General features: G+C 38.1%; 1 protein-coding gene across 2 annotated transcripts; it reads right to left on the bottom strand.

Annotated features, from left to right (window-relative positions):
* Nucleotides 1-2,611: 2,611 nt before the first annotated feature.
* Nucleotides 2,612-13,481, bottom strand: slc12a9 (solute carrier family 12 member 9). Of its 2 annotated transcripts, none has more exons than XM_059550407.1 (14): nucleotides 13,094-13,481; nucleotides 11,725-11,923; nucleotides 11,461-11,595; nucleotides 11,203-11,340; nucleotides 10,796-11,098; nucleotides 10,120-10,227; nucleotides 9,858-9,969; nucleotides 9,598-9,755; nucleotides 7,477-7,559; nucleotides 7,256-7,380; nucleotides 6,916-7,108; nucleotides 6,663-6,837; nucleotides 5,195-5,341; nucleotides 2,612-4,291 (listed from the first exon to the last, which is right to left on the bottom strand). In XM_059550407.1, exons 2-14 carry the CDS (start codon nucleotides 11,918-11,920, stop codon nucleotides 3,477-3,479), a joined length of 2,688 nt encoding a protein of 895 aa, XP_059406390.1. In that variant the 5' UTR covers nucleotides 11,921-11,923; nucleotides 13,094-13,481; the 3' UTR covers nucleotides 2,612-3,476. The 2 variants fall into 2 exon arrangements, with proteins under 2 accessions (XP_059406390.1, XP_059406392.1); XM_059550409.1 differs by lacking the exon at nucleotides 13,094-13,481 and adding an exon at nucleotides 12,795-13,010.
* Nucleotides 13,482-13,923: the final 442 nt, after the last annotated feature.

The following is a 13,923-nucleotide window of genomic DNA, read 5'->3' as shown; positions in this document are numbered from 1 at the left end:
ATATTTGATTGGGTTCAAGCTCAGGCTTTGGCTGGGCCCCAGAGTTGTCTATAAGCCACTCTTACTTTGTGCTGAGGTTCATTGTCCTGTTGGAATATAAATATTGAAGTGGTGGTGGGCCGCCTGGACCAGAAAATGCCAGGGTCATTTTGTTGTGAATGCTCTGGACTAGGTTTTCATTAATATTAACTCATTATTTTGATGCATTAAGCTTTTCTTCTACTCTGACGAGTCCCTCAGTCCCTTCCGCTGAAAAACAGCTTGAGGTTGCTGCCAGCACACTTTACTTTTGGGATGCTACTCTGCAGTTGATGAGCAGTGCCTGGTGTCCTTTAAACATGATGCTTAGAATTGAGGTTCACCAGAGCAGAGATTATGGTTTCTCACAGTCTCATAGTTTTTTTTTTTGTGCAAAATATAAGTGTGTCTTCACTGAAGAACTGAAGAGAGGCTTGAGTCTTGCCACACAACCATAAAGCCCAGATCAGCAGAGTGTTCAAGTGATGTGTTTGTCCTTCTGTAGATTTCTACTATCTCCACATATGATCATGGAGCTCAACTAGTGACCATCAGGTTCTTGGTCACCACACTAACCAAAGCCCTTCTCCATCAATTGCTCAGTTTGGCCAGGAGGCCAGCTCTAGGAAGAGTCCTGATTGGTTTAAACTTCTTCCATTAAGGGTAACAGAGACTACATGCTTCTTGTGAGCCTTCTGTGGAGCAGATTTTTTTTTTCTGAACTCTTCCCCAGATGTATGGTTTGATGCAAACCTGTTTCTGAGCTCTACAGGCAGTTCTTTTGATATAAGGGCTTGGTTTTTGCTTTGATATGCATTATCAGCTGTTTTTTTTTTAAGACGTGTATGCCTTTCCAAGTCTTACCCATTCAATTGAGGTTAACTTCACTCAAAGTGTAGTAACATCTACAAGTGATATAAATGATGCTCCTTGATGAGCTAAATTTAAAATGTCCCAGATAAGGTTATGAATACTTATGCTGGGGAATCGTTTATGCTTTTTTTTTTTTTATAAATTTGCAAAGATGTTAAAAACCATTTTTTTTGCTTTACCATTATGTTGTATGGAGCGTAGATTGATGTAGAAAAAAAACTATTTTAAAGCAGATTAACATAAGGCAGCAACATAAAACGTGAAAAGAAATTAAGGGGTGTATGAACACACACATATACAAGAATTCACACAAACACACATCTACTGACCCCAAACATTTGAACGGGACAATATATACAACAAATAACCTTTACTTTGACTATTATATTGGAATAAACAAAAAAAAAATCTAACTAGCACAATAGTCAACACTGATATATAGCGCACCAACACACAACCTTCCCTTTGTGTTAGCAATAATAATGAATGATTAATGCTAACATTTAATTTTCAAAAGACAGCGAGAGGATGGATTTCTATTCAGTTCTAAGGATATTCTTTTGCCCCTTGTTTTATGTGTTGAATGAACCAGCATTTTTTTATAAATGTGATATGCCAATTGTGATGCTTTGAGGTCTAGCTGGTAATAATTAACTGCATCACATTAATGATTAGATATTATACTGTCCAATTATATGGGCCTATCAAGAATTATCAAATATGGAGTGACAGTAGATTTTACCTCCTGATGCAAGCTGTGAAAATGAAATGTGAAAATATATCCACAGGGCAGCGGTGAAGAACATTAAAAATGAAAATTCTGTCATTAAATTACTCACCCTTCATAGAACACAGAGTAAGATTTTTATTTTTTTTATGAAATCTGAGAGATTTCTGACCCTGTATAGTCATCACGGGAGCTACCACGTTCAGAGAAAGGTAGTAAAGACATTGTTAAAATAGTTCATGTGACTATTTTAGAAAATAACAATTTCTTCCATTCTGTGTGAGTCTGTGACACTCATTTAGGACGTGCTGGAGTGACATGAGAGTGAGTAATTAATGACAGAATTTTTGGGTGAACTATCCTCTTTGATACCACTGGCTTTGACATTTACATACACAATGTATTTATTGCTTTTCCATAATGCAAAACTAAAAAACGAAATCTAGACTGAAGGACAGCATTATATTTCAGCATAAAGAAAGAGGCAATGAAGAAAACAGAAGACTGAAATATTTTATTTAATCACATAGTCTTCGGTTTACAGACTCTACATTCAGTAATATGACTGCGCTCCTGTAGAACTAAATTGGTAATAATGCCCATTAATGATTTTTGATCTCAAAACACTTTAGATTATATGGAAACTGGATTGTGTAAAGCAATCTTTGCATATTCAAGCATTGTTAAAAAACATTTTTTTTATGTATAATAAATGTACAGAATGGAATTACTTGTACACATGTATTAGTTTGCATAAGACTCCGATTATTACGGTTTATTTTGGCGTTGCTTTTCTGTTAATGCTTAACAACACATGCACAAATGTGCAAAATATTCAAGTATTATTTAAGCCAGTGTCCTTTTTTACTGCACAAAGACCAGCACAGACTCATCACAAACATCATCTTTAGTCCTGACCAATCAGACACCACTTTAACCGAGTCAACAGAATCATAAACACAAAGAGCGTTTGAACTGTAAAAACTGTAAAAAAACAAAACAAAGAAAAAAAAACACACAAAATCAACAGAATGTAACAAACAGGTAATGCTAATGACCAGGGGAATTTCTTGAGACACACAATATGAAATCCGCACTTAATAATGAAAACAGGTGCTTAAGTCGATGTATTTACTCACACATACACAAAAGTAAAAATATTAAATAACACGTCTATATAATTGGCAGTAAATACGCAATCAATGCACAGATCCAATGCAAGTGCTCTAAATTCAAAGCTGAGAGTTCTGTTCTGCCATGACACCAACAATGTCCCAAACCCACGAGGGCTCCTCAATGGCTCACAATCTCTAACTGTGCCACAAGGGGGTCAAAGGGCCTGTTTATATCAAGAAGAAAGCAGAAATGATTAACTAAATTCCCCAACTGTGCATTAAAATAACAAAAAGCAAACAAAAAGTACACCGACTCACTTTGCCCTATTACTATGCCAACTGTAACCACATCTCATTTTAGACAAACTTGTTCCCGTCTTGCACAAACATATAAACATGGATCATAGGATATGCAAGCTCTCCCTTTCCACCAACACTAAACTTAATGGGAACAAACAGAGGTGCGTGGAGAACACAAAAATAACGGTACACTACATCATGATACGGCAGTTTTCACCCATAAACCAAAAACACAGTTTTCGTCAATAACACAAATTCCAACCATCTGTTTTTAAATAAGATATTTAACAAGTGCACATATTTGACCAGTTTACGATGTATGGTCCTCAAAATCCCCCACCATTAGAGAACATTGGGAATCAAAGACACTTGTATTCCACTCACTAACATTCCAGATGTTCCTCTCTATCTCAATCACACAAATCCATTTTGGTTATTGTTTCTCAGAGTTCAGTGCATGTTACCGGTGTGATCCCGTGAATCAAGAGAGTTGGGCCCAGGTCTCGCGTCAGCATGTCCAGCTGTGTCAGGTACTGCTGTGACAGCTGGGAACTGGAGGGAGGGTGGGGCAAATACAGGAAGCGGACTGCTGCCGTAGAGCTGTGTTCCTTCAGCAGGGCATTCATGCCACACAAGAAGTCCTCAGTCAGTTTTTGACCCTCAGAGTTTGGCCCTCTACACATGCGTGCTACGTTATCCCATGCCACAATCTTAATAGCAGCACGGATCCTCAGCTTTCCCAGCAAATCTCTAAATTGCTCCTCTTTGGCCAGCCAGCCCTGGTCTCCCGAGTCTGACTCCACACAGACAAATATACGTAACCTCGCACGGCGCCACCTATTGGCCATGTTTAAGACGCAAGCCATCTGAAGCAGGAAAAGACTGGACACATCTGCGTAACTGGCGCTGCCTGGCGACAGTAGGTTTGTCGGCCACACGTCAATGGTGTCCACGTTATCATTTGCCCTTATGCCTTTGCTCTCAGGTGGCAGCTGGAAAAAGTAGCGGCCTAAACAAACGTTCTTGCCCATTTTTATGGCATCTTGGATGATGCTCACATACTCCTCAGGCAGTAGTGCACGAGGGCTCTCAGCATGGCGCACCGGTGGAAAATGAGCCTGTAAGGATGGGAGGTCCACCCCGAAATGATCCCCCTCACCCCTATCACCCTCGCAAAATACCGGGTCCTGCAGGAAGTAGTCTTCTGGATAGCAATTGTCATAGAAGCCCAGGACCAGAGTATTAGGCTTCATGCCTCCTGGAAAAGAAGAGAAGAGAAATGGCTCATAAGAGTCAAGCAACACTAGTTTTTGATTCACTTAAAAGAACCACACACACGAGAGGCTATTATTTGTGAAATGGGCTGCACTATTTGTGTTCCCGAATCATTAAAAAAATAATTACCTCATAAGTAAGGAGTCTGGAAATTACTCATAAGTAATTTGTTCATGTATAACGCTATACGTGTTTTACATGTTTTTGATTGGCTAAAAAATGACTTATAAGAGTCATTTGTTTGTGAATCTGGCTGCTCCGGTCATGCAATATATTTGTTTCTGCATGGAACGAAGGACAAAAGTCAATAGAAAGATGTTTCCTGCCATTATTTCACCTTACACTTGTCTTTTTAGTACATCATTAGTTAATCTGCATACAAGTAATCAACACTCCTGAAGGATGTTCTTTCACTGAATACTTTAAACGTTTTTACAAACTGCTCTAAAGCAAACTTTGTTTGTATTTTTTCTTATGCAGTGAATGTATTTTAATTTGTGAAGTTGTTTTTTTAAGTGAAATTATTTGTGCTGCCTCTTGTCTAAGACTGGAAGATAAGATCTTTTATCTCAGTATGAATTTCCTGGTTAAATAAAGGATAAATAATAATAATAAAAAAAATTATTAAGTACATATACTACTGTAAATGAGATGAGAAGAATGAGTAAATCCTAAAAGATATGAATGACTTAATACTGTAGAACAAATGCCATCTCTGAACTAGCTGAGCTCTTAGGCTCATAGAATGCATCTTATAATCTATTTATTGTAATATTTCACTAGAAATGTACTTGTTCTTTGCACAATATCAGTAAAGATGAATGTAATCTAATTGATGCTTCCTGACTCCATGCTGTAAAGATAATGTGATGAGGAAATGTCTCACCTAGTCCAGTAATGCGGAGCAGATGCTGAGTGCCCTGCCTGACAGACGGAGAGAGAGTCAGATCTACAAATGCCTTCACACCCAACTTATCCACTAGACTCAACCAGAAATTATACTGTGGCTGCACCGGGTCTGCTGGCAACACATCTGTAACACAGACAAGAGTTCAGAGAGATTATGTTTGGTTGTTTGTACCGTTCGTCTCTGGTAAAGTAAAATGGATTCACATCAGGAAGGCACTAAAATAATTTGGTTATAAACACCCTTCTGAATATCTTCTTTCATGTCATGTCTTATGATGGATTTGCTCAAATGAGAAAAGCATAACATTTCTTTTATCTTAAATTAGATTTCTATAGACAGCTATTCATTGTCATTGTCGGTTTGATTTCCTTGCAAAAAGTAAAAACACTTTTTCAGATTGTGATATTATCAAAACACTTTGTTTAAGGCTTTTGACCAGCTTTAAATAGCAACAATGACCCTGCGTACATGCACTTAGGAAACGCTTCAGCATTCTGGAACATCATGTAAACACATGATGCTTTTCTGTACCATTCAAAAGGGTCATATAACGTTGCTAAAAAGAACATTATTTTGTGTATTTGGTGTATTGAAATGTGTTTATGCGGTTTAAGGTTTAAAAAAAAAAAAAAAAACATTTTCCACATACTGTACATTATTGTTTCTCCTCTAAGCTTTTTTTTTACAAAGCTCATCGGTCTGAAAAGCAAGGTGTGCTCTGATTGGACAGCTATCCAGTGCTTTGTGATTGGCTGAATGCCTCAAGTGTGTGATGGAAATGTTATGCCCCTTGCCATACTGTGATGACGTGTGTCCCTGCACAACAAGACAAAAACCACGATCATATTTTGCGCATGTTTTGCGCAGCTTGTCAGTGAACAATGGCCGTGTAGTTAATGCTGCTCCATGTGAAAGCGTGCAGGTGATGGAGATTTATCGCTGATTATAGAACCGGCTTTACTGACAAGATACGCATTAAATATCGCAAGCAATATATTGTGCACCCCTACTGCACACATCTGAATATTTTGAGTTGACTGTTCTGGAAGTGTTGTAAATACAACTTAACCACTGATTTCTAGTTTTGAAAGACCAAACAAAGCAGTTCCGCTTACACAATGAAACAGTGTCTCAACGACGTGGTGCCATGGTAGATATGTGGGGGCATGTTTAAACAAGACATTTTAGGAGGGTGTGGATGAGTCTTAACTTCTATAAAGAAGATCTCTTTGGGTTAGAGATTTTAGTCTTTGCAACTTTACAGATCTTCTTTATGCACCAAGAGCTTGTAACACTCTAAAGAGAAAGGAAAACTTAAAATAGCATCATATGACCCCTTTAAGAGATTAAGAAGCCGGAGAACACACCTTATTGTGGTCATAAAATGCATATGTGGCCACAGAAAAATCTTTATTCTACATGTCTTGTGAAACTTGGGTCCTACCCAGATCTCCAATCTGCACATGCCCAAGAACAAACAGCCCTCCTTTCTTCAGCTGGTTGACAAAGCAGATGAGCTGACAGGAGGAGCGTGGGTTCGCCACCATCAGCAAGACCTGAGGCCGCCAGAACTTTACATGATCTTTACGCGAGTCTAACATCAGAAGGTACTTCCTCACCTGAAAGAAGAAGAGAAATCCCACCTCATGGATTTCAAGTTCAGTGCATTCACAAGTGTTTTGTGTGTGTAAAGTTACCTGATGGAAGATAAGTGCTTGGCTGATGTAGCCCCAGCTGCTGGTGGGAGAGCGGTAGTGCAGGAACAGGAGGAGGAGCAGCAGCAGTACAATACTGGCCGAGGAATACACTGGGTTTATAACGAACATCATTACTAAACAGCTTATAATACCCAACAAACATGTGTGCCAAGAGAAAAACTGAAACGTTGGCCTGAAAAGAAACGAGAAGAAAAAAGATAGAGATAAATACTTATACTTAATTTACATTTTTGATTCAGCAAGAATGCATTAAATTGGTCAAAAAAATCTAAATTAATTTACAAAATGCACACAAGCACACACACACTTAAAGCAGTACCTGAAGTTTGGAGCAGAGGCCCATTCCAGAGCCAGACAGGCCAAATCAACTGCAGCATATGCCAACAGGTAAAACACTGTCACAATACCAGCAATCACATTCAGCTGTCCTGCAAACAGTGTACACTACAACACACACACACACACAATCTTAACAGACATATTCTTTATATCATGTGTGACAGAAATAACATTAAAAGACATGCACAGAGCTCCCTATACCTGCACCAGACCCCAGGTGTAGAGCACAGACACCCATGGGTTCCCAGAGCTGGAGGTGACTGCAGCCGGAGCCAGAGGCAGACCTGAAACCAGATCAACAAAACACTGACACAGTACATCATTACATCACTCCAGGATAATATTACACCATGATATCATTAGCCATGTCAAAACTAACAATGCTACCTAGTTACTGGGTTACTGCAGGAGGTGGACATAGTTTTCTTTATTATATCCAGGGTGTCGTGTATGTTTCACCATTTATCTGTTTGTATTCATAATCAAATAGTGCCTTTGTAATGTTTCCTTGAATTTTAGTAACATAGATGTAAGCTGTGGTTGAAATGCTACATGGTGTGAATTAATAAAAACAAATCTGTATATATTAAATTTGTTAATTTATAATTGTCATGTTTGTGATTTTTATTCATGTAAGCTATAGCTTCTGACCTTTATATCAAAACAGACTTGTGATTTTATGACATAAATTAGTGCTTTATGTATTCAGAAACACATATCTTAATGTTATTTCTGTATCTTTCCCTTTATTAAAAGGAGCTCAACAGCACCCTCTAAATACTAGGGGTGGCACGGTTCGCTGAAAAAAACCCTGAACCGTTCGGTTCACCACACACGGTTCAGCATGTGCTGGGAACGCGGATCAATTTAAATCTGACAAAGCATCTGTAATATGGTTTGCTATAAATAACACGTAGGCCTAAAACAAACCGGGTTCAGCTAATATGCGTTTCTGTTGATGGATGCGCTTTCTGGCCTCCAATACATTACAACAACGGCGATGAGAGAGAGAAAAAACAACCCTGGACAAATCATTCACTTTTGTTCAACGCGAATCACGTATTATGGATAATGAGCAGTCATTTATCCCGTCATCACCCGGATGCTGATAGCGCGCTCACAGATGAGATCTGAACAGCACACGTTTATATATGTTTAAACTAAACTCATTTAAAATTTGCCAGTTTAAAATTTTAAGAGCCAGAGGACGTGAGCTTGCGCGCGCAGTGAGAAGATTTGTGCGTGCGCTCATCCGAAGCGCACAAACATGCACCTCAAACGTGCGCAAATATTAAGCTCCCTCTTAAGTATTGTGTTTAAATTGACAAATTCAGACAAAAATTATGTCAAAATGCCTGTCTTGATAAGTATCCTACAGCAGACATAGCCGGTTGAACGTAGGCCTACTGGATCAGTGCATTCTCTTAAAGTGACAGTCTTTATATTAATCGAACAGCAACAACAAAGAAATCACTCCCTGCTCTTGATTAAAACGTTTTTGTAACTGAAATAAAGAATAATATTTAATTTATACAGTCCAATATGCAATGCGGTTTTAAATTTGATTATTTATTCAATTTCTTTACCTAAAAACTTATGCTAGACCTACCTAAAAAAAAAGAAGAAAAAAAAATCACTGTTTATTGTTTGTATCTTTACTCTATTGTATTTATTTGTGCTGTTGCTTGTATTTGGCCTTATTAAAATTAAAAGGCCTTATTATCAAATCGGTTTGAAGTCGATGTTTAGTACATTTGAAGCCTTTATCAGCCAATTCCAATAACTTTCTATCTTATCGTTGATTTTTTTTTAAAAGATGTTCTACATAACATTTTTACAATTGTGCAATACAATCAATCAATTTCTGTGATTCCAGTGAATGATTTGTTTATATGTTTTGAGAAGAAAAAAAAATATTTTCAATAATTCAATAAAATCAGTTTCTCAAAAGAATAGATTGTTCATTTTGATTATGCCTAATCGGTTAACTGATTTGAGTAGAAAAAGGTCAGAGGAAATATGATTATTTTAGGTAAAATGTCAATTTTTACCTTTTCACACAGATATATATGACCTCTCTCACACCATATAACAGCCTATACAATGTGACAAAAAAAGTTACACTGAAAAACATTCACCAAGCATATTTTCCTTAGAAACCATGAATACTGCTTTCCAAGTACTGCTCACTAATGTTTTCCCATAACAGTTCTTGTGGAGACGTCAACATCCCTAACACAAACATCTCAGTATCAGTTTCCAGCCTGAAATATGTCTCTTAAATAGACCAAACCCACAAATGCACAAAAAAAGCAAACTAACCAAAAAGCTTGTCCAGAGCAAGTGCATGAAGGATTCGAGAAGCTCCTATCATGGAGCACATAGCAGCTGAGAAAGACGCGCAGTACACCCCAATTGTCACGAATGGAGGCCACACATTCACTCGCTGAAACACTGCGTAATCATTGATCAACAACAACCTGAGAGAGAGACCAAGAAATGACAGAAGGACAAAGAAGAGATAAATGAAAGGGAGAACAATTGTGTAAATTTCCATGTGGCTTGAGTGTCATAAATGGCACCTTTCGCAGGTGGAACTCAGGAGCAGGTAGAGAAGCAGATAGACAGTGAAGGTGTATGACACTGCCATGATGGTCCCTCTAGGTATTGACTCACTGGGGTTCTTCAGCTCACCTGAGAAAGCGAGACAAATCAAATGGCATGTTTATGAAACTCATCCATTGGCCAAGTGTTATCAATATTGTAAAAATCAACACAATTAGATTAGAAACCAAAAAGAGGATGCAAATAAATAAAGGTGTCTGCGGTTGTCTGGTTTTGTACCCGACATGTTGGCTCCTGCCATTATGCCTGTGCAGCTAGTGAACATCACAGCAAATACAGTGGCGAAAGACATCATTGTGTTGGTACTGTAGTCCAGAGAGTAGTGCGCTACAGGATTAGACATTTGGACAAAATTCATGGCAGTAAATTAATGGAAAGTTTTTAATTAGAAGAGACATTTTGCATCCTAAACATTTCTCATCTATCCAATTTAAATCTCTAATAATTTGAATTGTGTTAACCGGAAATTAGTAGAAATCCGCTCTTCATTTTGTTAGAGCTAGAATCAGCTTTTGCCTGTGTAAAATGTTGATTTAAGAAATTGTATGTCTCATCAATTGCCATTGAACTATATTATACATACACACTGTTTCAATATGTTAAAAATCTGATAATAGATCTTAGGAAATACAATAAAAACAGTAGTATTGTTTAATATTATTAAGGTAAACTATGTATTTTCAGCAGCATTACTTCAGTCTTATTATTCATATTTAATGTCATTACTGCCCAATACACCTTTTTTTTCACTAAATGTTTCATCTAACACATAACACAATCATGATCAGTTTCATTTCCCTTTTATATCTTTTGAAATATAACTGCTAAATAGCCTCAATGATCATCACCTCAACCACACAACCATCACTAGGACTATTGCATTAATCTTACTCACGCCCGAGGTTGTTTTTTAAGGTAGTTCTGTTGAAGCCTGTGTAGCTGGGGTTGACAGTGATGGTGTGGTTGTTGCCGTATGTGTGTGTGATGTTGAAATGCTGTGGACTGAGTATCAGGGGGCTGATGATGATAGAGATCAGTGACACAGTCACCACCAGCAGAATGATAAAAGAGGCTTTGGCGTAGATATGAGCACCAACCAGACACACCACCAGACATAGCAACAGCACTAGAGACGAGTACAACACTGTGTACCAGTAACCCTGCGGCAACACACGCAGCCCATGTGACGCAGCAGAGCCTGGAGAGAGAAGAATAGAGACGCTTCGAAGTAAAAACACAAGCTATACGCTTGCAATTACTTCAAAGACAGTTTAGTAAAGTGTGATTCAATGCTCCACTCACCTGGATCCTTCCCAAAGATGTCCAGTATGGCCTCCACCAGGCCGAGTACATAAACGCCACACGCACATACCTTCGCCAAGTAAAACATCAGGCCGATACTGCCTCCAAACTCTGGTCCCAGAGAACGACTGATCATAACTAAGCACTAAAGAGTTAAAGGTCAACAACATTATTCAAACACTCATGAACAACAGATTGACATATGATTGAGTCTGCAATTCAAGCACTGTTTATGGCACAGAGATTGGTTAAGGATACAGTAGGCCCCGCCCCCTTCCACTGCACCATTAGTTGAAATGGCACATATAGACAGAATTGTCAAGGAGATGATGAAGTAGGCCACAAACAGCATTAGGAGACCATGGAGAAGACCAGCATGACCCACAACAAAACCTGCAAAATCGACATACACTGTATCAGAATGAATAATTTACAAGAACACACCTAGAGCCACACAGAGGGAGGATACTTTATCAAGTCTCTGTTCATCAACTTCTGTCTTTTACAATCATTCTCACTCACCTGTGCGAAGAAAGAGCACAATACTGAACATGGAGAGGATGGTGGGCACCATGACGCCAAAGAAAGTGTTGAGCTTGCGGGGGTTTGATTTGGGGGATCCCTCTCCTGTCACTGCTGATCCACCCCTGGGCTCTTTAGTATCACCCATCATGCTGTAAACCCCGTGAACAAGAAGAGGAGCGTGCTCGTTTGCCATTGTCTGAAAAACAGGAACTCGTGATAAGAAATCATTTGAGTGTTTCCTGGTTAGTACATACAAACCAAAATAAGACAATACATTTAACATGGATTTGAGCTATTGAACAAGCTATTATTATTACTACACAAACATACAGAACATTTGGGGTCAGGAAAGTTTTTTTTACTTTCATTCCTCAAGGGCACATTAAATTGTTCAAAGTCGACAGTAAAAACACTTTTACACTGTTACAAACTATTTGGATTTCAAATAAATACTGTTCTTCATGCATCAAAGTAAAACTTTTAACTAAAACAACTTAATTACTATTATTATTATTACTGAAAGATAATGTGACTGAAGACAGGACCAATTGTTGCTGAAAATTCAGCTTTGCCATCATAGAAATAAATGAAATGTTGAAACATTTTAAAATAGAAAACAATTATTTTAAATTGTAATAATATTCCTGTTTTACTGTAAGTTTGATCAAATGAATGCAGGCTTGTGAGCAAAAGAGACTTTTTTCAAAAACAAGTTTTAATGTGTATTTTTGTTGTTGTAATATAACAACTTTTTTTTTCAAATCAGCATAATTAAAATGATGAAAAATCTGTTATCCTTGCAATGTGAAGTTTATTTATTTATACAACGCTAGTTTTTTTTTGTACTTTCAAAAATATCTAACCAATGGATTTAGAGCTGTAGTCACCATAAATGTCAATGACTTCGTATTTTATTCATATCCACGACTTTTATTAGACCTGCAAATTCTTTATTTAATCGAATTTTCCATGACCTTGGAAACCCTGAGACTTTAAGACCTCGATCGCCGATTGAACCGCGTTTTTAAAACGAACGTTACATCTTTCTAGTAGCGGAAGTAACTTACATGATGATGTAAACAATCCGAAGTACGCGGTTTAAAAGCGATTGTATTACGGTCCTATACGCTGATACAGGTATATGAGTAAAGATAATGTGACTATAACAATACCACGCTGCAGCTAAACTAACATCCGAGTAGTTGTCTGAATAACTAGCAGACATTAATCCCAGAAGAGGCAACTAGAATTTCTAGATGAGACCGCCACCTCCCTAAGCACTCATGGATGCCTTTGCGTTTATTGTTAAAATGACACGTATAACGGTGAAGTACAGTAAATAGATGGAGAAGCAAACATGACCTACCTGTCCTTATGAACAACAGCGGCGGCGCCAATCTAAAAGCGGTATGTAACTTCCGCTTTTAGGAAGAAACTACACAAACCACAAGGAAACCAAACTACTCGTTTTGACAATGTGGATGCAGGATGTCCTGAAACCGATATGTTTCATCAGAGCATCATGCCGAGTTGGTTTCGTTTCTTTAAAGAATCGCAGGTGGAAAGTTTTCGTCTGCAGCCTCAGATCTCGTGATCATCAAACCCCCGGGACATGACAGATGAGGAGCGCGCTGTCGTCGTGTCGTGACCCCCGTGGACCTGAAAATGAACAGCAGACAGCAAGACCTAATGAAAACATATATCTATTATGCAACGGTCCATTGATAGGTTATGATCATCACGTAGCCTACTCTCACACTGCAGCACGACTGGACGGTCCCGCCTGCCTGCCCCTCAGTTGATAAAAAAAAAAAGTCACGGGACAGAGGAAGCGCCCATGTGACTTCACAGAGAGCACGGCTGAAATATCAGAAGTGGAAGATGATTTTGAGTTGACTATGAGAGCCGTGTTGTTCACTACTTGATTCGTTATTTAAAAAATTAGATGTTTAACCAGTCAAACACTTGATCTGCTATTAAACCAAGTACCTCTCATACCTATTTCTTATATTTAGGTTGCATAAAGTACACTATGCAGGCTCACTTAAAATGCAAAAAAGGAGCAGTGTATAAAATCTTAACATGGGCATTGGTGTGGTACTTTCTGCCTTTATTTGTTAGGCTATAATTTATACTGATGCACTTAAAATCTCTAAAGTGCTGCATTTATACCAAGTACAAAAATAATAAGTTTCA

This window comes from Carassius carassius, chromosome 5, assembly GCF_963082965.1.
Source record: "Carassius carassius chromosome 5, fCarCar2.1, whole genome shotgun sequence".
NCBI lineage: Eukaryota > Metazoa > Chordata > Actinopteri > Cypriniformes > Cyprinidae > Carassius > Carassius carassius.
Note: the sequence above shows the minus strand (reverse complement) of the source record. Positions and strands in the feature narration are given on the sequence as shown.

What these genes read in the sequence shown, in the direction of transcription:
- slc12a9 (XM_059550407.1), bottom strand. Translation starts at nt 11,920, where the DNA reads ATGGCAAACGAGCACGCTCCTCTTCTTGTTCACGGGGTTTACAGCATG. An exon ending in CTGAGTTCCACCTGCGAAAG is followed by an intron (nt 9,756 to 9,857) that starts GTGCCATTTATG and finishes TCTCTCTCTCAG; the next exon opens with GTTGTTGTTGATCAATGATT. An exon ending in AAGCACTTATCTTCCATCAG is followed by an intron (nt 6,838 to 6,915) that starts GTAACTTTACAC and finishes TTCTTCTTTCAG; the next exon opens with GTGAGGAAGTACCTTCTGAT.